At 45.8% G+C, this 20,993-nt stretch overlaps 1 protein-coding gene across 1 annotated transcript in view; it reads left to right on the forward strand.

The window, feature by feature from the left end:
• TMCC1 (transmembrane and coiled-coil domain family 1) overlaps positions 1–20,993 on the forward strand; it is a 200,847-nt gene that overhangs the window by 172,277 nt on the left and 7,577 nt on the right. Inside the window, exons 7-8 of the mRNA XM_077451598.1 lie at positions 12,217–12,474; positions 16,404–17,107. Of these exons, the coding sequence (XP_077307724.1) occupies positions 12,217–12,474; positions 16,404–17,107 (962 nt within the window). The remainder of the gene's footprint in view (positions 1–12,216; positions 12,475–16,403; positions 17,108–20,993) is intronic.

Below are 20,993 nucleotides of genomic sequence, written 5' to 3' on the forward strand. Positions count from 1 at the left end.
GATTTGCTCACTACATCAAACAGAAATTCTATAAATGGCAGGATCGCCGCTCTCCTGATTCGCCCATATAAACGGAGAGAAAGGCGGCCTCAGCCTGCATGTGTTCGCCAAAAACCACACCCACTGACGCATTTCGCCCTTCCCACCAGGGCTTGGTCATTGCTTTAGTATTGCAAAACGCGTCACTTAACTACTCATGTGAATGAGGCCTAATCTATATTATGTGTGTGTGTGTATGTATCTATGACATGGATGAGTGAGTTTGGGGTGGAGGAACTTGACTGGCCTGCACAGAGTCCTGACCTCAACCCGATAGAACACCTTTGGGATGAATTAGAACGGAAACTGAGCCAGGCCTTCTCGTCCAACATCAGTGCCTGACCTCACAAATGTGCTTCTGGAAGAACGGTCAAACATTCCCATAGACACACTCCTAAACCTTGTGGACGGCCTTCCTAGAAGACTTGAAGCTGTTATAGCTGCAAAGGGTGGGCCAACTCAATATTGAACCCTATAGACCAAGACTGGGATGCCATTAAAGTTCATGTGCGTGTAGAGGCAGGCGTCCCAATATAGTATGTACATATGGGTTGCACTGATATGGATATCTGTGCCGATACGAAGCATTGCCACTCGTGCCACATAGATATATATCTATATCTATATATATATATATATATATATATAGATATATATATATATATATATATATATATATATATATATATATATATATATATATATATCTATCATTTGCACCAATACCGCTTTTTTTACTGGCGGGTACCGATACATTTGCGATGCAATTTGAGCCCTTACAAAATGAATGGGTTCAAATTGCACTGTGAATAATCGCATGCAGTTTGAGTAGAAATGTCCGAATCGCAGGCGGTTTCCTTCACTGCTCCGGTGTGAACCCAGGCTTCTCATAGTGACTTCAGCCTGGGCTCACAGGGGAGTGGTGGGGGAAATTGCACGTGATTGGGACAGGAATCGCCCTGCATTCTTCAAATCACATGCGATTCTTTGCAGTGCACTATTAGCCCCTTCATTTTGGGGCTCAAAATCACACCGCAAAGGCATCGGTACCCGGCAGTAAAGAAAAACAAACTATTGGTGCAACCCAAATATATATATATATATATATGTGTATATGTGTATATATATATATATATATATATATATATATATATAAAATATTATTACATTTATTTCCCAATTTCCCATATGTCTCCAGCCTTCACAAGCGGGTTTATAAGGCAGTTTTATTTTTGTCACTACACATTCTTTTCCCACAAGCCTTTCCTGTGTGAATTCCCCATCGTCTGCTGTACAGTGATGGAACGCGGACACAGCCGGTGTGTTCTATTCATCACACTGCCTGGCAAGCGAAGGGTTAGCTCACCTCTTTCCTGGGACAGCCCCTCCTCCTGGGGGAGGGGCCCGGCGGCTCTTCCCCCTGATTGACAGTTTCAGGTGGAGAGACACCTCAGTAGCAGCTGAGAGCTCCGGCATGCAGGACTCTGCACAGGACAGGCATGCACTGGGACAAAATCCTGAAGCTTCACAAAGAGGAGGTGAGCTGCGGGGTCACCCAGGAATCGGGGACACGGATCACACCAGGGGGGGGGGGACGAGTGATCGGTGGAGGGGAGACTCTCTGCGCCTGTGCTGAAACATTATACACACTGGATCATAAGTCTGCCTCTCCCCTGTAACTGTACAGTCCATCCAGCCAGTGTGTGTGGTCTGTGCCCTGGGCCTGTATGGATCATTGTGATGTCATGTAGTACGACATCGCTTTATATTGGTCATTTTTTTTAATGGGTTTTATGTTATAATCCGCACTGAACTAAAATCAGTAGGAATATTCTATTGATCCAAAATGAAGATTTGCTCGGGTGTTATTGATTTGCTCGGGTGTTATTGATTTGCTCGGGTGTTATTGATTTGCTCGGGTGTTATTGATTTGCTCGGGTGTTATTGATTTGCTCGGGTGTTATCAAATATAAAACCTAGTTGGTTTGGTTATTAGAAATGACGACTTTTTTTTTTTTTTTTTTTTTTATAGCCAAGGTTCATAAAACCCGTCCTTTTTTATCTGCTGATTCAGATCCGTTTCACTTTTACTATCTGATGCCATTCCAAGGTGGTTCACCTTTGCTTTGCTACTTTGGAATACAATACTTCAGTACTACAAGTACCAGGAGAAGGAATACAATGTATCAGTTTAGTACCAGGAGAAGGAATATATTTCAGTTTAGTACCAGCTGAGGAAATGCAATGTTTCAATTTATTACTAACAGAGGGAATACAATCTTTGTACTCCTACTGGTACTATACTGAAACATTGTTTTCCCACTGCTGGTACGAAACTAAACATTGTTTAAGGAGAAGGAATAAGTTTCAGTTTAGTACCAGTAAAGGGAATACAAGGTTTAGTATCAGTAGCAGGGAGTACAAAGATTGTATTCCCTCTGCTGGTACTGAAGAAATACAATGTTTCAGTTTAGTACCAGTAGAAGGAATACGTTTCAGTTTAGTACCAGGAGAGGGAATACAATGTTTCAGTTTAGTATCAGTAGAAGGAATAAGTTTCAGTTTAGTACCAGCTGAGGAAATACAAGGTTTGTTTAGTATCAGTAGCAGGAGTACAAGGATTGTACTCCTTCAGTACCAGCAGAGGGAATACCATCTTTGTTACTCCTGCTACTGATACTAAACAAACAGTGTATTCCCTTTCCTGGTACTGGAGTACAATGTTTCAGTTTAGTACCAGGAGAAGGAATACCATGTTTCTTTAGTATCAGTAGCAGGAGTAACACAGATGGTATTCCCTCTGCTGGTACTGAAGGAGTACAATCCTTGTACTCCTGCTACTGATACTAAACAAACCTAGTATTGCCTCAGCTGGTACTAAACCGAAACTTATTCCTTCTACTGATAATAAACAAACATTGTATTCCCTCTGTTGGTACTAAACTGAAACATTGTTTTCCCGCTGCTGGTACTGGAGTACAATGTTTCAGTTTAGTACCAGGAGAGGGAATACAATGTTTGTTTAGTATCAGGAGTACAAAGATTGTATTCCCTCTGCTGGTCCTGAACAAACATTGTATTCCCTCTGTTGGTACTAAACTGATACATTGTATTCCAGTACCAGCAGTGGGAATACAATGTTTCAGTTTAGTACCAGCTGAGGAAATACAAGGTTTGTTTAGTATCAGTAGCAGGAGTACAAGGATTGTACTCCTTCGGTACCAGCAGAGGGAATACCATTTTGATACTCCTGCTACTGATACTAAAGAAACATGGTATTCCTTCTGGTACTAAACTGAAACATTGTACTCCAGTACCAGGAGAAGGGAATACACTGTTTCAGTTTAGTACCAGGAGAGGGAATACAATGTATCAGTTTAGTACCAGCTGAGGAAATACAATGTTTAGCATAAGTAGCAGGAATACAATGTTTCAGTTTAGTACCAGCAGAGAAGTAGGAAATCTCTCAGGATATTATGAATGAGGCCGCGGTGATTACACGGTTGCAGTGAAGGACTTTGCGTTCCCTTGGGCTCACATCGCCTTCGCTTTTATTGGGTGTTCTATTTATAAGTATTACTTGCGTGTTTTATATATGCATTTGGTGGCTACAGGAAGCTCTTCCAGCTCTCTAGGCTTGGGTGTATTACACGTGTTTATGAGCAGTCATTAGGTGGCATGGCTGACTGATGGAAAGGACATGCTGGGGCATGTTGTTCCTGAACAGCCAGAGATGCACATGTGGTCGGAGGCTGTCTGGCATCTGCTGGCTGGCATGTCTCGGATTATCATGGCATCAGACCTGTCCTTATCTTAGCCATGCTGACCCAGATCTCACCTGGAGCTTCTCCACTCCTTGCAATGCTCCGTGTTCTGTGCTCTGACTCCCCCGGGTGGTTCAGCCATGGTTCTGTTCTAGTATGGGTTATTTTATTTTTATTTTTTTACTATTATGAAAAGATTTGAGAAAAGATTTGTAAGAAAATCAGCACAGCTGTTCAGTTATTGCTGCCATGAACACGCCATACAGAGGCCTTACCTGCGGATGGAGCCCTGGAGGGTCACGTTTTGCCCACTCAGCGCTCCCTGTACACAGCACATCCTCTTTCCTTCCAGGTCTCCTTTTTAGTTTTAGGTGTTGGATTAAACCTATACTGAAGGAAACCTCCATCTTGCGAATGCTGACTTTTGTGCAAAAATGTGTTTCCTGTCCAGCATGCTGATCCTCCGGCTTCAGTATTTGGGGTCATTGGATTAGGAATTGTTTCTAGATCAAAAATTAAAAATTTTTGATTGGAGTTAAAAAATGTATTGTGAGTATTGAGTCCATTATGACCAACAATGTGCCAACGTTTCAGCCTTACAAGGCCCCCTTCCTCGGGGCAACTCCCAATCACCCCCCCCCCCCCCCCCGGGCACCTAGTTACCCTGAGGAAAGGGGCCTTGTGAGGACAAGATGTTGGCAATTTGAGCTATGCAACATCATGTGCTCCAGGGGTCTCCAAACCTTCTAAACGAGGGTCAGTTTATTGTGCTTCAAAATTTTGTGGGCTGGACGGTGTCCAACAGCAATAGACAATGCCCTGGTGTCAGTGGGAGTAAACAATGCCCCATCGTCGGTGTCAGTGGGAGTAAACAATGCCCCATCGTCAGTGTCAGTGGGAGGAAAGGTGCCCCATTGTCGTCAGTGGGAGGAAAGGTGCCCCATTGTCGTCAGTGGGAGGAAAGGTGCCCCATTGTCGTCAGTGGGAGGAAAGGTGCCCCATTGTCGTCAGTGGGAGGAAAGGTGCCCCATTGTCGTCAGTGGGAGGAAAGGTGCCCCATTGTCGTCAGTGGGAGGAAAGGTGCCCCATTGTCGTCAGTGGGAGGAAAGGTGCCCCATTGTCGTCAGTGGGAGGAAAGGTGCCCCATTGTCATCGGTGGGAGGAAAGGTGCCCCATTGTCGTCGGTGGGAGGAAAGGTGCCCCATTGTCGTCGTCGGTGGGAGGAAAGGTGCCCCATTGTCGTCGTCGGTGGGAGGAAAGGTGCCCCATTGTCGTCGTCGGTGGGAGGAAAGGTGCCCCATTGTCGTCGTCGGTGGGAGGAAAGGTGCCCCATTGTCGTCGTCGGTGGGAGGAAAGGTGCCCCATTGTCGTCGTCGGTGGGAGGAAAGGTGCCCCATTGTCGTCGTCGGTGGGAGGAAAGGTGCCCCATTGTCGTCGTCGGTGGGAGGAATGGTGCCCCATTGTCGGTGGGAGGAATGGTGCCCCATTGTCGGTGGGAGGAATGGTGCCCCATTGTCGGTGGGAGGAATGGTGCCCCATTGTCGGTGTTGGTTGGAGGAATGGTGCCCCATGGTCGGTGTCGGTTGGAGGAATGGTGCCCCATTGTCGGTGGGAGGAATGGTGCCCCATTGTCGGTGGGAGGAATGGTGCCCCATTGTCGGTGGGAGGAATGGTGCCCCATTGTCGGTGGGAGGAATGGTGCCCCATTGTCGGTGGGAGGAATGGTGCCCCATTGTCGGTGGGAGGAATGGTGCCCCATTGTCGGTGGGAGGAATGGTGCCCCATTGTCGGTGGGAGGAATGGTGCCCCATTGTCGGTGTCGGTGGGAGGAATGGTGCCCCATTGTCGGTGTCGGTGGGAGGAATGGTGCCCCATTGTCGGTGGGAGGAATGGTGCCCCATTGTCGGTGGGAGGAATGGTGCCCCATTGTCGGTGGCAGGAATGGTGCCCCATTGTCGGTGGGAGGAATGGTGCCCCATTGTCGGTGGGAGGAATGGTGCCCCATTGTCGGTGGGAGGAATGGTGCCCCATTGTCGGTGGGAGGAATGGTGCCCCATTGTCGGTGGGAGGAATAGGTGCCCCATTGTCGGTGGGAGGAATAGGTGCCCCATTGTCGGTGGGAGGAATAGGTGCCCCATTGTCGGTGGGAGGAATAGGTGCCCCATTGTCGGTGGGAGGAATAGGTGCCCCATTGTCGGTGGGAGGAATAGGTGCCCCATTGTCGGTGGGAGGAATAGGTGCCCCATTGTCGGTGGGAGGAATAGGTGCCCCATTGTCGGTGGGAGGGATAGGTGCCCCATTGTCGGTGGGAGGGATAGGTGCCCCATTGTCGGTGGGAGGGATAGGTGCCCCATTGTCGGTGGGAGGGATAGGTGCCCCATTGACGGTGTCGGTGGGAGGAATAGTGCCCCAGTGTCGGTGGGAGGGATAGGTGCCCCATTGTCGGTGGGAGGGATAGGTGCCCCATTGTCGGTGGGAGGAATAGTGCCCCAGTGTCGGTGGGAGGAATAGTGCCCCATTGTCTGTGTCGGTGGGAGGAATGGTGCCCCAAGGAGTGGATAAAAGCAAGCAAAGGGACCACTCCACAGTTTGGAGGCCACTGATGTACTCGCAATAAATGGTGGACGGTTATTTTTGCCAAGCTGTTGTACATTTGGACTCTGGCCATGCATGGCGCCATCCATTGCGGTCCTTGCCAGCACCCCACCCCCTACCTGTTCTAAGTACCATCAGGATTGTGCAGCTCTATATGGGACTCTTTCCTGATCGGGGGGGTCCATGCTTCTTCAGTCAGTGGCTGCGAAAGGATTGGTGTCCAAGTCAGCAGTCAATGATCTGTCTTGCTGTTTGTATTCACCATGTATTGTCATTGCTCTGAGCACCGCAGTACTGCACCGAGCTGATGCCACAGATTGTGCTGTTTCCTAAATGATTGCATGGTAGGCGTCACCCAATCACACCGATCCCTACAAGACCTCTGCAGCTGGGGGGGGGGGGGCATGCTGGGACTTGTCTTCAAGCTTGTCACCTCATTGGCTCCACAGCCAATAATATGCTGAATTGGATCCATTCACTTACAACAAAGGGGGCATAGGGGTGTAAATGGTCATGTGACCAGCGGGGGGGGGGGGGCATAGGGGTATAAATGGTCATGTGTCCAGTGGGGGGGGGGGGTATAAATGGTCATGTGACCAGTGGGGGGGGGTATAAATGGTCATGTGACCAGCAGCGGGGGCATAGGGGTATAAATGGTCATGTGACCAGCAGGGGGGGGGCGCATAAGGGGTGTAAATGGTCATGTGACAAGTAGGGGGGCGAATAGGGGATTAAATGGTCATGTGACAGAAGGGAAAGGAGGTGCATCTGGAGCCCAGAGGTTTTTCATTGTGTATTCCAGCTGCTCCTCCCCACCCCCGGCGGCCGGTCGGCATAATAGGTGTGGACAGAGCACTGCAAGCCATGCGAGACAAAAACAAACTCCATGCATCGCTCACATGTCCTGAGCCGTTGTTTTGCTGACTCATATTTAAATGTATTCCCACTTCTAAATCCGGGGCCCAGCCCCCCCCCCCCCCCCCCCCCCCATTGCGATGTAGCATTAAGGCAACCCATTCAAATTCCCAATCACACCAAAACAATATTGCATATACATTTGTGACAACGCACAGCAAATGCCTATTGCTAATGTGCGTCGCAATGTAGAATGAATCGCACCGTATCGCATCAACACGCAGTGTTTTTCTAAATAATTGCTGATGAATGGGCGGCCTTAATGCAGCATAAGCCCTGGTTCACACGCATGCGATTATGGTTGCGATTTCAAACACAGATTTGCATGACAGGCAAGATGACGTGTTCCTATTGAGGCGGTTCTCGCTGATTTTAGTTTTGAGTGCGAATTCCAAAAAGTGTCCTGCGTGAGTTTGGAGCGGTGCCTTCCAGACTCGCATGTGAGTATAGTGGCATGCGGAGGTCCGTGGTTCTCGTAGGATTGCGATTGACAGGCGTTTTTGTATGAAATAAAGCTCCATTCACACGTGTGCGACTTTTCATAAAGACTTTGGATGCACAAAGTTGCAGACCATTGGTTTCAGTGGCACCAATTCAGATTTTTGCGACTTTGAAAAGGTTCCTGCACTACTTTGATGTGATGCGAGTGTAGAGTTGCACAACTAAAGTCTCATTGTTCACACAGGTGTTTTGGAGCCTCGATGGAAGGTGTTTTTTGCATTGTAGTCAATGGAAGGTTTTTTTTTTTTTGTTTTGTTTTGTTTTTTTGCATTGAAATGAATGGAAGGGTTTTTTTTTGCATTGAAGCCAATGGAAGGGTTTTTTTTTTTTTTTTGCATGAAGCCAATGGAAGGGTTTTTTTTTGCATTGAAGCAATGGAAGGGTTTTTTTTTTTTTTTTTTTTTGCATTGAAGCCATGGAAGGGGTTTTTTTTTTTTGCATTGAAGCCAATGGAAGCCAATGGAAGTTTTTTTTTTTTTTTTTTTTTTTTTTTTTTTTGCATTGACGTCAATGGAAGGGGTTTTTTTTGCATTGAAGTCAATGGAAGGGTTTTTTTTGCATTGAAGCCAATGGAAGGTTTTTTTTTGCATTGAAGCCAATGGAAGGTTGTTTTTTTTATTTTTTTATTTTTTTTTGCATTAAAGCCAATGGAAGGGTTTTTTTTTGCATTGAAGCCAATGGAAGGGTTTTTTTTTTTTTTTGCATTGAAGCCAATGGAAGGGGTTTTTTGCATTGAAGCAATGGAAGGGGTTTTTTGCATTGAAGTCAATGGAAGGGTTTTTTTGCATTGAAGTCAATGGAAGGGGTTTTTTTTTGCATTGAAGTCAATGGAAGGGTTTTTTGCATTGAAGTCAATGGAAGGGTTTTTTTGCATTGAAGTCAATGGAAGGGGTTTTTTGCATTGAAGCCAATGGAAGGGATTTTTTTGCATTGAAGCCAATGGAAGTTTTTTTTTGCATTGAAGCCAATGGAAGGGGTTTTTTGCATTGAAGGCCAATGGAAGGTTTTTTTTTTGCATTGAAGCCAATGGAAGGGTTTTTTTTGCATTGAAGCCAATGGAAGGGGTTTTTTGCATTGAAGCCAATGGAAGGGGTTTTTTGCATTGAAGTCAATGGAAGGGTTTTTTTTTTTTGCATTGAAGTCAAATGGAAGGGTTTTTTTTTTTTTGCATTGAAGCCAATGGGATGTGTTTTTTTTTGCCTTTTGAAGTCAATGGAAATGCAGAAGCCAAAATCGCATCTCGTGAAATCGCACTCAACCGCAATGTGATTTCAGCACGCATATGCGTGGCAGCCCATTCATTTAAATGGCCTACGCCTCAATCTCCACCAAAAGACGTGCTTTGTACCATTTCTGGCAGCACAAACGCATATTCCCCAGTAAGGTGTATTAGGAAGCGTTTCGGAATGCATGTTGCGGTAACGCATCTAAAATGGGCCTTTAACATTCTGTTTTGCCATTTTTTTTTATGTGACGGAATTGGGGAACAGAAACATTGATTTTCCACTGCTAGTTACTCTTTTTTTTTTTTTTTTATGACAGCAGGAAAAGTAAAACAAATTTCCACATTGTTTCAGTTTGCTGTACAATACTGTGATCTGCCCCCCCCCCCCCCCCCCCCCCATGTGACTGCTGGTACAGAAGCCCGATACAGGCCCTCTTATGACCACTGAGAATGGCCCATTGTTCCTTAGGAAGGAAGGCCTGGTACCTCTAATCCATTCATCCATCTCCTGACCAGTGCGAGGATTTAGGGATTACACGGAGGGGTGGAGGAGAGGGCTGTGACAAGTAATCCAATTACTGATCTGTCTTCTGCACTGAAGACACGGGATTAACCCCGTCCATGCTGCAGCCGGGTGACCAGTTCTCCTGGAATCTGCCCCCACTCCTTTGTATAATGGGCAATTCTGGTTCTGTAGAGGGGGAGGGGGAACAAGCAGCCCTTTAAATAGCAAATTTGCTGGGTGTCAATGGCAGTATTCCTTCACTGCAGTACAAGATCTGAATGTTCAGGTATGTTCTTGGAGGTGGGTGGGTTTTACTTCTCTTAGTGATGTGACATCTGGTGGGAGAAGCCGCAGATTGCACCGGGGGTCACCCAGAGATGGATTCGGCGCCCACCAGACAGGTATGTAAGGGGCCACTAGGTGCAATCATTTATACTGGGGGGGGGGGGGTCACTTTAAAATACACCGGTTTCATGTCCTGGCAGGAAGGTTTCACAGAGACTGCGGACAGACTACAGGAGATGGCTGGGGGCTGCCGTCTTGCTTCGGGAGAGGGCCGGGGGGGGGGGCTGCCGTCCTGCTGCCGGAGAGGGCTGGGGGGCTGCCGTCCTGCTGCCGGAGAGGGCTGGGGGGCTGCCGTCCTGCTGCCGGAGAGGGCTGGGGGGCTGCCGTCCTGCTGCGGGCGAGGGCCCGGGGGGCTGCCGTCCTGCTGCGGGCGAGGGCCCGGGGGGCTGCCGTCCTGCTGCGGGCGAGAGCCCGGGGGGCTGCCGTCCTGCTGCGGGCGAGAGCCCGGGGGGCTGCCGTCCTGCTGCGGGCGAGGGCCCGGGGAGCTGCCGTCCTGCTGCGGGCGAGGGCCCGGGGAGCTGCCGTCCTGCTGCGGGCGAGGGCCCGGGGAGCTGCCGTCCTGCTGCGGGCGAGGGCCCGGGGAGCTGCCGTCCTGCTGCGGGCGAGGGCCCGGGGAGCTGCCGTCCTGCTGCGGGCGAGGGCCCGGGGGGCTGCCGTCCTGCTGCGGGCGAGGGCCCGGGGGGCTGCCGATAGCACACAGCCTGTGATTGAGAGCCTAAGCTTTGCTCCTGTGTGGAATGGATCTGTGTCCCTTGTGCCAGCCCCCCTCCCCCGTCAATCAACTCTCATCTCTCCTTTACTGAGCTCTTTAGAGTATAATTTCAGCTCCCCACCCCCTGTTTGGAAGCTCAGACAAGCTTTGTAAATTCAGTACTTTGGTTGTAGAGAAGAACAGACAGCAGACAAACAGGTACAACTTAGAAGGATTTGTTCCATCTCTGCGGCCAGTCACTTCACTGGGTATATGGAAGGGTTTACAACCACTTTATAAACGAAACTCTGGGAGCCGTTCCCAATAAAGACCAGCAGAGGGCAAAGGACTAGTCTCCAGTATTGCCCGTGGTCTCCCTGCAGCCAATCTTTTCCCCATTACCGACTCGCAATGCCTTGCTCTGCACTGTCTGTGTGGGGGCGGGGCAGTAATCTTGGTAGAGGGAGGGCTTTGCTTCCTCGTAACAGTGCCTCACACAAGTCATAGCTCCCCCTCCCCATTGACTAGTGACATGCTGACTTGATTGGATAGTCGAGAAGCAGCAGGAGAGGTGAAGGAAGCACAGATTTACAGAATGAATGAGGCAGAAGCAGGGAGATCCTTGCACTGCAGGTCCTCAGGTACAGCTTCCTCTCCAGCAAGGAGAATAGTGACAATAGGGGCACAGTAGTGACATCAACAAATCTCTCTCTAAATCTCCTGAGGCTATCTGATGCAACAATGCTTTAGGTGATCTTGCACTGCGGATATACAGATGTGCTTGCGTGCAAAGGGCAACCCGCACACGTATGTAAACGGTTTTGGCACCACACATGTGAGGTATCGTCGCAAACGTCAAAGCAAGAGCAATAATTTTAGCAATAGACCTCCGCTGAAACTGTAAACTGGTAAAGGCTTTTAAACTGTCGCCTATGGATAATTTTAGGATCTGTAGTTGCACAGGCGTTTGTAGTTTTTAAAGCGTATGTTGGGTATCTTTTTACTCGGCGTAACTTCATCTTTTATAGATACCCAATAAATTGGGTATTCTATTGTATATGTGTGCATTAAAATGCCTATTTTCTTCAAAAAATTGCGTTTGAAAAAATCGCTGTGCAAATACCTGGGACATAAAAAATGGCAACATCCTCATTTTATTCTCTAGGGCCTCTGCCTAAAAATATATATTATGTTGGGGGTTCTAAGTATTTAGCGAAAAAAAAATGATTTTTACTTTGAGAGAAATGGCAGAAATGTCCTGGGTGGCAAGTGGTTAAGCATAGGTGCTCAACCTGTGGCCCTCGAGCTTACATCGTTATAGTCAGTAAGGCCGAAAAAAGACAATAGTCCATCAGTTCAACCTACGTAGGTTCATGTGTATCCGTGTCATAACGATTTCCCATATCCCTGTGTGTCCTGTCCTTTAAGCTGTTGCTGAACTACAAGTCCCTCATGCCTTTGGGAGTCATGCTCTTAACTGTGAGCATTGCAATGCCTCATGGGACTTGTAGTTCCACAATAGCTGGAGGGCCCACAGGTTGAGCACCAATAGGTTACTGCCTTGTTACACTCTCTCTCTTGCCATCTTCCCGTGTATAGTATAAGTAACCTTTTTGTCATGGTTTTGTCTCCACAGATCGATCGGTTGGAAGGTGGTACTCTGTCCCAGGCATCCAGTATGGTGTCCTCGGGGACAGATGGCATGCTGGCCCCAGAAATGGTGGATGGAGTGCCTGATCCTCAGCGCACCAAGGCCGCCATCCTGCAACTGCAACAGAAGATCCTCAAGCTAACCGAACAAATCAAGATCGAGCAAACCGCCAGAGATGACAATGTGGCCGAATACCTGAAACTGGCCAACAATGCTGACCGGCAACAGGGCGCCCGCATCAAGCCTCTTCAAAGCATAGGCAGACAAAAAAATGGGCCTACTGTCAGATGTGGTTTTGGTGTTGAGGCCATCCATCCTATATAGTGTGTTTAATGTAACACTTCCAAGTATTCGCTCCCACAAAGATCATAATGCTCACCGTATCTTCCATTTATCTGCTTTTCTCTCCAGGATGGTATCATCCCTTAAAGCTGAACTCCAGGTTTACTGTAACATTATTTAAAATTACAGTAAACCTGGAGTTCAGCTTTAAGGATGATAGCATCTGGAGAGAAAAGCAGATGAATGGAAGACACGGTGAGCACTATGATCTTTGTGGGAGCGAATACTTGGAACACATGGCTATATATGATTTGTAGCCAATTCTACATACAGTTGTTCCCGCTGTGAGTATAAATTGCATGTAGCATCGGCTACAAATCATATATAGCCATGTGTTCCAAGTATTCGCTCCCACAAAGATCATAGTGCTCACCGTGTCTTCCATTCATCTGCTTTTCTCTCCAGGATGCTATCATCCCTTAAAGCTGAACTCCAGGTTTACTGTAACATTATTTAAAATTACAGTAAGCCTGGAGTTCAGCTTTAAGGATGATACCATCCTGGAGAGAAAAGCAGATGGATGGAAGACACGGTGAGCACTATGATCTTTGTGGAAGCGAATACCTGGAACACATGGCTATATATGATTTGTAGCCAATGCTACATGCAATTTATACTCACAGCGGGAACAACTGTAAGTGAAGGAAATACTTTGGGCCAGCTTGGTCCAAACTATTTACTTTTATTTACAGATGTGCCCGCTGTGAGTATAAATTGATCATAGTGCTCACCGCATTTTCCATTCATCTACGTTTCTCTCCAGGACGGTATCATCCTTAACCACTTCAGCCCCAGAAGGTTTTACCCACTTGCTGACCAGACCATTTTTTTCGATACAGCATTGCGTAACTTTAACTGCCAATTTGCGCAGTCGTGCGACACTGTACCCAAATAAAATTGATGTCCATTCTTCCCCACAAATAGAGCTTTCTTTTGGTTGTATTTGATCACCTCTGCAGTTTATTTTTTGTGCTGTAAACAAAAATAATAATTTTGAATAAAAAACAATATTTTTTTACTTTCTGCTATAAAATATATTTAATAAAAAATGGAAATCAAATTTCTTCATCAATTTAGGCCAATATGTATTCTGCTACATATTTTTGGTAAAAAAAAATCCTAACAAGAGTATATTGATTGGTTTATGTCAGTTATAGCATCTACAAACTATGGGATAGATTTAGGGACTTTATTTTTTTTATTTTTTTTTACTAGTAATGGTGGCGATCTGCGTTTTTTAGCGAGACTGTGATATTGCGGCGGACAAATATGATACTAAGTGACACCTTTTGGGGACCAGTGACACCAATACAGTGATCAGTGCTAAATTAAAAATGCACTGTCACTGTATAAATGACACTGGCAGGGAAGGGGTTAACACTAGGGGGCGATCAAAGGGTTAAGTTTGTCCGTGGGAGGTGCTTACTGTGTGGAGGGAGTGGATACGCTGGAGGAAAAGGGATGCTTGGCTGAAACGCAAGATCTCTCTTTTTGCTTCCTGACAGATCAGCCGTCTGCCTTGTTTACATAGGCAGACCGCTGCTCCGTCTCTCCTCTGAATGATCGCCAGGTCGCGGCGGCCATCACGGCCCTTTTGTTGTTCCAGGAGGACATCATAGAGCCTTGTGCACAGCCGTGATCTGTCGCTGTGGAAACAGGCAATGACTGTGTACCAGCTGGTTGCAGTATGTAAAATAAAAAAATAAAATAAAAAAAAATAATAAATAAAATAAACCAAATATTGTTTATTTTATTTATTTCTTTTTTACATTTTTTTTGTTTTTTGTTTACATACTGCCAGTCAGTGTCCCTGATCACCGCCACACCAGTCATATAATGACTCTGTATGGCTCTGGTGACGGTATGTAAAAAATTGTGAAATATATATATATATTTTTTTGTTCATTTTCCACAAAATTATGACATAAAATTACAACTTAAAAAACAAAAAAAAACCCTGTCATGTTCTTACTAAATACCTTGGACTGCCTACTTTCCAAAAAAGGGGTAATTTGGAGGATATTTGTACTGTCTTGGCATTTTTGGGCCTCAAGTCCGTCAGTACATCAGGATTGATCGATTTTCAAATATATTCCATAGTTTGTGGACTTTCCCACAGACTAATATACACTGATTTGGGTTGTTTTCACCAAAAAAATGTAGCAGAATAAATTTTGGCCTAAATTTATGAAGAACGATTATTTGTAAAATTTTATAACATTTTTTTACCCATAAAATGTTCAGTCTTTTTTTTTTTTTTTTTTTTTTATTTTGCAAAAAAAAAAAAAAACAGCGATGATTAAATACCACCAAAATAAAGCTCTATTTGTGTGAACAAAGTGCTAAAAATGTAATTTGTGTACAGTGTTGCATGACCGCGCAATTGCCATTTTTTTTGCAGTGTGACAGCGCTAAAAAAGCTGAAAATTGGCCTGGCCAGGAAGGGGTTGAAAGTTCCCGGCGTTGAAGCGGTTAAGCTAACCAAAAAAAAGATTGAGGAAACCGCCAGAGATAATGTGACCGAATATCTAAAACTGGCCAACCGTCACCCACTGGGAGACCCGAGCTGCTAGCTGGCACGTCCGCCGGCTAGTTGGAGACCCATGCAAAGCCAGAATCTGCTTTGATCGGGTCTCCACTACGGTCTCCTGCAAGCGATGGCTTGACATCCCTTCCGGTGTACCGGGAAGTCAGCGGCGCCATTCTTTGAAAATAAAAGTATTAAAAAATGCAGATCTTAGCATTTTTTTTTTTTTTTTTTTTTATAATTTCAAGTGCAAAGGAGGGATTTGCAATCTTATTGACCCCAGATCCCTTCATTGAGAGTACCTATCACATGTCTATTGTCTGTCACAGGGATGTTTACATTCCTTATATCAGTAATAAAAGTGATCAAAAAAAATAATAAAAAATTAAAGCAACAGTGTAAAAATAAGTTGATAATTTAAAAAAAAAAAAAAAAAAACCCTGCCCCCCCGTGCTAGTGCGCAAAGGCCAGCGTGTGCGTCGGTCACTCGCGCAAACAGCGGTTGTCCCACACATGTGAGGAATCGCATCGAATGTCGGATCATGGGCAGTAATTCTAGCATTAGGTCTCTTGCGTAAAACCTAGAGTGGTAACCCATAAAGGATTTTAAAGTGCCACCTATGGGTAGTAAAATTTACATAGTTTGTTGCCATTGCACGTGTGTAAGAAATTTTAAAGTGTGACGTGTTTGTTATCTATTTACTTGGTGTATAACGTTATCTTTTATATTTTACAAAAAAAATATCTATTTGCTCGGTGTATTACATTCTTTTATATTTTACAAAAAAAGATCTGTTTGCTCGGTGTATAACATTATCTTTTATATTTTACAAAAAAAAATCTTATTTGCTCGGCGTATAACATTATCTTTTATATTTTACCCCAAAAAAAGGGATATTGTTTTGTTTTGTTTTTCTTTTGTTTTTTTGAATAAAAAGTTAGTGTATTTTTTTTTCCCCAAATTTTTTTCCCGAAAACCGCTGAGCAAATAACGTGTGGCATAAACATTTTCAAAACCCGCCAATTTTATTTTATTCTCTAGGGCCTCTGCTTTAAAAAAAAAAAAGTATAATGTTTGGGGGTTCTAATGAATTTTCTAGCAAAAGAAAATAGATTTTCACATGTGTACAAAAAGTGCCAGAAAATGACTGGTCTTCAAGTGGTTACAATGTTTCTCATGAAGATTGTTGCATTTGCTGTAAGGTTGTTCTGGTGATCTGAGCCCAAGGGGCTGATGCAGCTGCTCCCCCGGTGTCGCCCTCCTGAAGCCAGTGGTCTTATGTATATCTTCTTATCTCGCCTTCAGGTATTTGAGAAGAAGAACCAGAAGTCATCGCAGACCATCCTGCAGCTGCAGAAGAAATTGGAGCATTACCACCGCAAGCTGCGCGAGGTGGAGCAGAACGGAATCGCACGCCAGCCCAAGGACGTGCTGCGGGACATGCACCAGGGACTGAAGGGCGTTGGGGCCAAAGTTACGGGCTTCAGCGAGGGTGTGGTGGACAGCGTACGAGGGGGATTGTCGAGTTTCTCTCAAGCCACCCACTCGGCGGCCGGAGCCGTGGTGTCGAAGCCCCGGGAGATCGCGTCCTTGCTGCGAAATCGCTTCGGCAGCAACGAAAACATTCCATCCCTGGATGACCCATCCGGTTTGTCTTCCACCCAAGGAGAGGACATGTTTCAGGGCAAAAGTATGTCGGCCCTGAACGCCTTCCAGGCCAGCCCCAAGTACGGGAGCGAAGAAGACTGCTCTAGCGCTACTTCTGGATCACTAGGAGGCAACAGTACCAGCGGAGGACCTGGTGGAGGAGGGGGAGGCGGAGGAAGCTCCCGAACCAACACCTTGGACATGCATGGAGGACTGATGGGGTTCGAAGTGGTGATGCAGGAGATCCAGGAAATGCGCGAGACTCAAAACCACCTGGAGGAGTCGCTGGAAGGACTAAGGACTCAGTATCAGAGCGAGTACTCCTTCATCCTACAGTCCCTGCAGGAGGAGCGGTACAGGTGAGACTAGGCCAAAAACAGCCCAAATTTTTTAGTAATTTTTGGGGGAGTGGGGGAAGGGTTAGTTTTTTGTTAGTTTTTTGTTAGTTTTTTTTTACTGTTTGTGACTCCATTGGGAAATTTCCCCTTATTTCCTGTTAGATCAGGAAATGAGGGGAAATGGATGCGACTCAGGGCAAAAGCCTGAACACCTTCCAGGCCAGCCCCAAGTACGGGAGTGAAGAAGATTGTTCTACCTCTACTTCTGGATCACTGGGAGCCTCCAGTACCAGCAGAGGACCTGGTGGAGGAGTGGGGAGGCTGAAGAAGCTTCCAAACCAACACCTTGGACATGCATGGAGGACTGGTGGGATTCAAAGTGGTGATGCAGGAGATCGAAGAAACTTGCAGGACTCAGAAACAGATAATTGAGTCCCTGGAAGGAGTAAGGATTCATTATCAGAGGGATTACTCCTTCATCCTACAGTCTTTGCAGGAGGAGCGGTACAGGTGAGTCTAGGCCACAAAAACAAACCAAGTATTTAGTAGTAATGCATTTTGGGGGAGTGGGGAAGGGTTAGTTTTTTATTGTGGTTTGTGACTCTACTGGGATATTTCTCCGAATTTCCTATTGGATCAGGAAGTTGGGGGGAAACTGACGTGACTTGGGGCAAAAGCCTGAACACCATCCAGGCCGGCCCCAAGTATGGGAGTGAAGAAGATTGCTCTAAGGCTACTTCTGGATCACTGGGAGCCAACAGTACCAGTAGAGGACCTGGTGGGGGAGGCGGAGAAAAGCTTCTGAACCAACACCTTGGACATGCATGGGGGAATGGTGGGATTTGAAGTGGTGATGCAGGAGATCGTAGAAAGACCGAAGGAGTCCTTAGAAGGACCAAGGGCTCGGTATCAGAGCTGTTACTCCTTCATCCTAAAGTCCCTGCAGGAGGAGCGCTGCAGGTGAGTCTAGGCCAGTGATGGCGAACCTTGGCACCCCAGATGTTTTGGAACTACATTTCCCATGATGTTCAACCACACTGAAGAGTGCATCAGCATCATGGAAAATGTAGTTTGAAAACATCTGGGGTGCCAAGGTTCGCCATCACTGGTCTAGGCCAAAACAGCCCAAATATATAGCCATTTTTTTGGGTGGGGGGGGAGAGGTGAGGAAGGGTTTGTTTTATTCTTTTTTTATTTATTTTTTGTTTTGTTTTTTTAATTACTGTTTGAGACCCCAATGGGAAATGTCCTGTTAGATTTTAGGCTTTGTTCACATCTAGGCGTTTTTGGGCAATTTTCCGCTTCAGCTTTAAAAAACGCCCAGCAAGACAAATCTCATTTATTTCAATGGCCCCTGTTCACATCCGAGTGTTCTGTCACCTTGAGCAAAATGCCCGTCGCTCAAAAAAGTACATGAGCTTCTTTTTTTGGCAGGTTGCAGGGCGTTTTACTGCTTTTCATTGGTCACTTGTCAACTCAAAACGCCTGCAGAAAAATGCCAGAAAAAAACGCCTGTAAAAATAGCATTGCCTACATGTGAACGGAGCCGAAGAAGTGATGGGAAACCTCCAATGAGGATTCGAGCTGCAACAACACATTTTTCATTTAAAACGAGGAAGGTTTAGAAACTGTGTCTCAGTGATGTCCTCCGTCACAGGTACAGGAAGTCAGGAGAACCCCCCTATGAGAGATGTGTATGTGTGTGTATATATATATATATATATATATATATATATATATATATATATATATATATATATATATATATATATATATATAAATATTCTCTCTCATAAAGAGAGATAGATATATAGATATATATAATATAGAGATATATATATATATATAGATATAGAGAGAGATATAGAGAGAGATAGATAGATAGATATATATATATCTCTGTATCTATATCTCTCTCTATATCTATATATATATATATATATATATATATATATATATATATATATATATATATATCTCTATATTATATATATCTATATATCTATCTCTCTCTATGAGAGAGAATATATATATATCTATCATACTGTATATCTCGATGTATATCTCAGATTTTGCCTTTTATATATCTAGAGATATACTGTGTATATATATATATATATATTATTACAGAGAGAGATAGATAGAGATATATATATGAGAGAGAGAGAGAGATATATCATACTGTATATCTCGATGTATATCTCAGATTTGGCCTTTAATATATCTAGAGATATACTGTGTGTGTGTGTGTGTGTGTGTGTATATATATATATATATATATATATATATATATAGAGAGAGAGAGAGAGAGAGAGAGAGAGAGAGAGAGAGAGAGAGAGAGAGAGAGAGAGATCATACATAGATTATATATATATAATCTCAAAATATATATGATAGAGATGTACCTCTCTCAAAATATATATATTCCTATATAGGCATCTCTTTTATATATAGATAGATATATTAGAGATTTATATACCGTATATACTCGAGTATAGGCCGACCCGAATATAAGCCGAGGCCCCCAATTTACCCCCAAAAAACTGGAAAACTTATTGACTCGTGTATAAGCCGAGGGTGAGACATGGCTGTCCATCCCTGTGTGTCCGTCCATCCCTGTGTGTGTGTCCGTCCATCCATCCCTGTGTGTGTGTCCATCCATCCATCCATCCATCCCTGTGTGTGTATCCATCCATCCATCCCTGTGTGTGTGTGTGTGTGTGTATTCATCCATCCATCCATCCCTGTGTGTGTGTGTGTGTGTGTATCCATCCATCCATGTGTGTGTGTGTGTGTGTGTATTCATCCATCCATCCATCCCTGTGTGTGTGTGTGTGTATCCATCCATCCATGTGTGTGTGTGTGTGTCCGTGCAGCCTTGTGTGTGTGTCCAGCCTACCTGTGTCCCAAGCCTCCGTCCCGAGCCGCCGTCGTCCCGAGCCTCCTCTGTCCCGAGCCTCCTCTGTCCCGTGCCTCCTCTGTCCCGTGCCTCCTCTGTCCCGTGCCTCCTCTGTCCCGTGCCTCCTCTGTCCCGTGCCTCCTCTGTCCCGTGCCTCCTCTGTCCCGTGCCTCCTCTGTCCCGTGCCTCCTCTGTCCCGTGCCTCCTCTGTCCCGTGCCTCCTCTGTCCCGTGCCTCCTCTGTCCCGTGCCTCCTCTGTCCCGTGCCTCCTCCGTCCCGTGCCTCCTCCGTCCCGTGTCGTGCCGATGGATCGCCGCTCTTCTCGGCGGCCATTCTACAATTCAAAAGCCGCGCCTCCTTCTCCGCCTCCGCCTGTGATAGGCGGAACACTCAATTTCCCAGCAGCCTGTGTTCCGCCTATCACGGACATCCTCTCATACTCGTCCGTAGTATGAGAATGAACGGATGTCCGTGATAGGCGGAACACTGACTGCTGGGAAATTCAGTGTTCCGCCTATCACAGGCGGAGGCGGAGAAGGAGGCGCGGCTTTTGAATTTTAATGTCCGCCGTCTGTCTGCTCGATACGCTGATCGAGCAGTCAGACAGCGGTGACTCGAGTATAAGCCGAGGGGGCACTTTCAGCCTCAAAAAAGAGGCTGAAAATCTCGGCTTATACTCGAGTATATACGGTACTTCTGGGAAGGGGGCACACAGCTTCTGCTGTAATTGGCTGGCACCCGCTAATGGTCTTTTTGCTGTGACCAATGGATGACCAGTGGCACCCGCTGATCAATGCAGAGCCCCATCCTGTCAGTAGGGATGTGCTGGACTTTGTTTCCCTGAAAAGCAGGGAATAAAATCCATCACATCCCTTAGTAAAAGCACCACACACAGTGCACACGTTTAACCCTTTCATAGCCCTAGCTGTTAAACACCTTCCCAGCCAGTGTCATTTAGCACTGATCACTGTATTGATGTCACTGGTACCCACAAAGTGTCAGGTGTCC

This window comes from Lithobates pipiens, unplaced genomic scaffold (genome assembly GCF_037356315.1).
Source record: "Lithobates pipiens isolate NorthernLeopardFrog02 unplaced genomic scaffold, aLitPip1_a1.2 Scaffold_23, whole genome shotgun sequence".
NCBI lineage: Eukaryota > Metazoa > Chordata > Amphibia > Anura > Ranidae > Lithobates > Lithobates pipiens.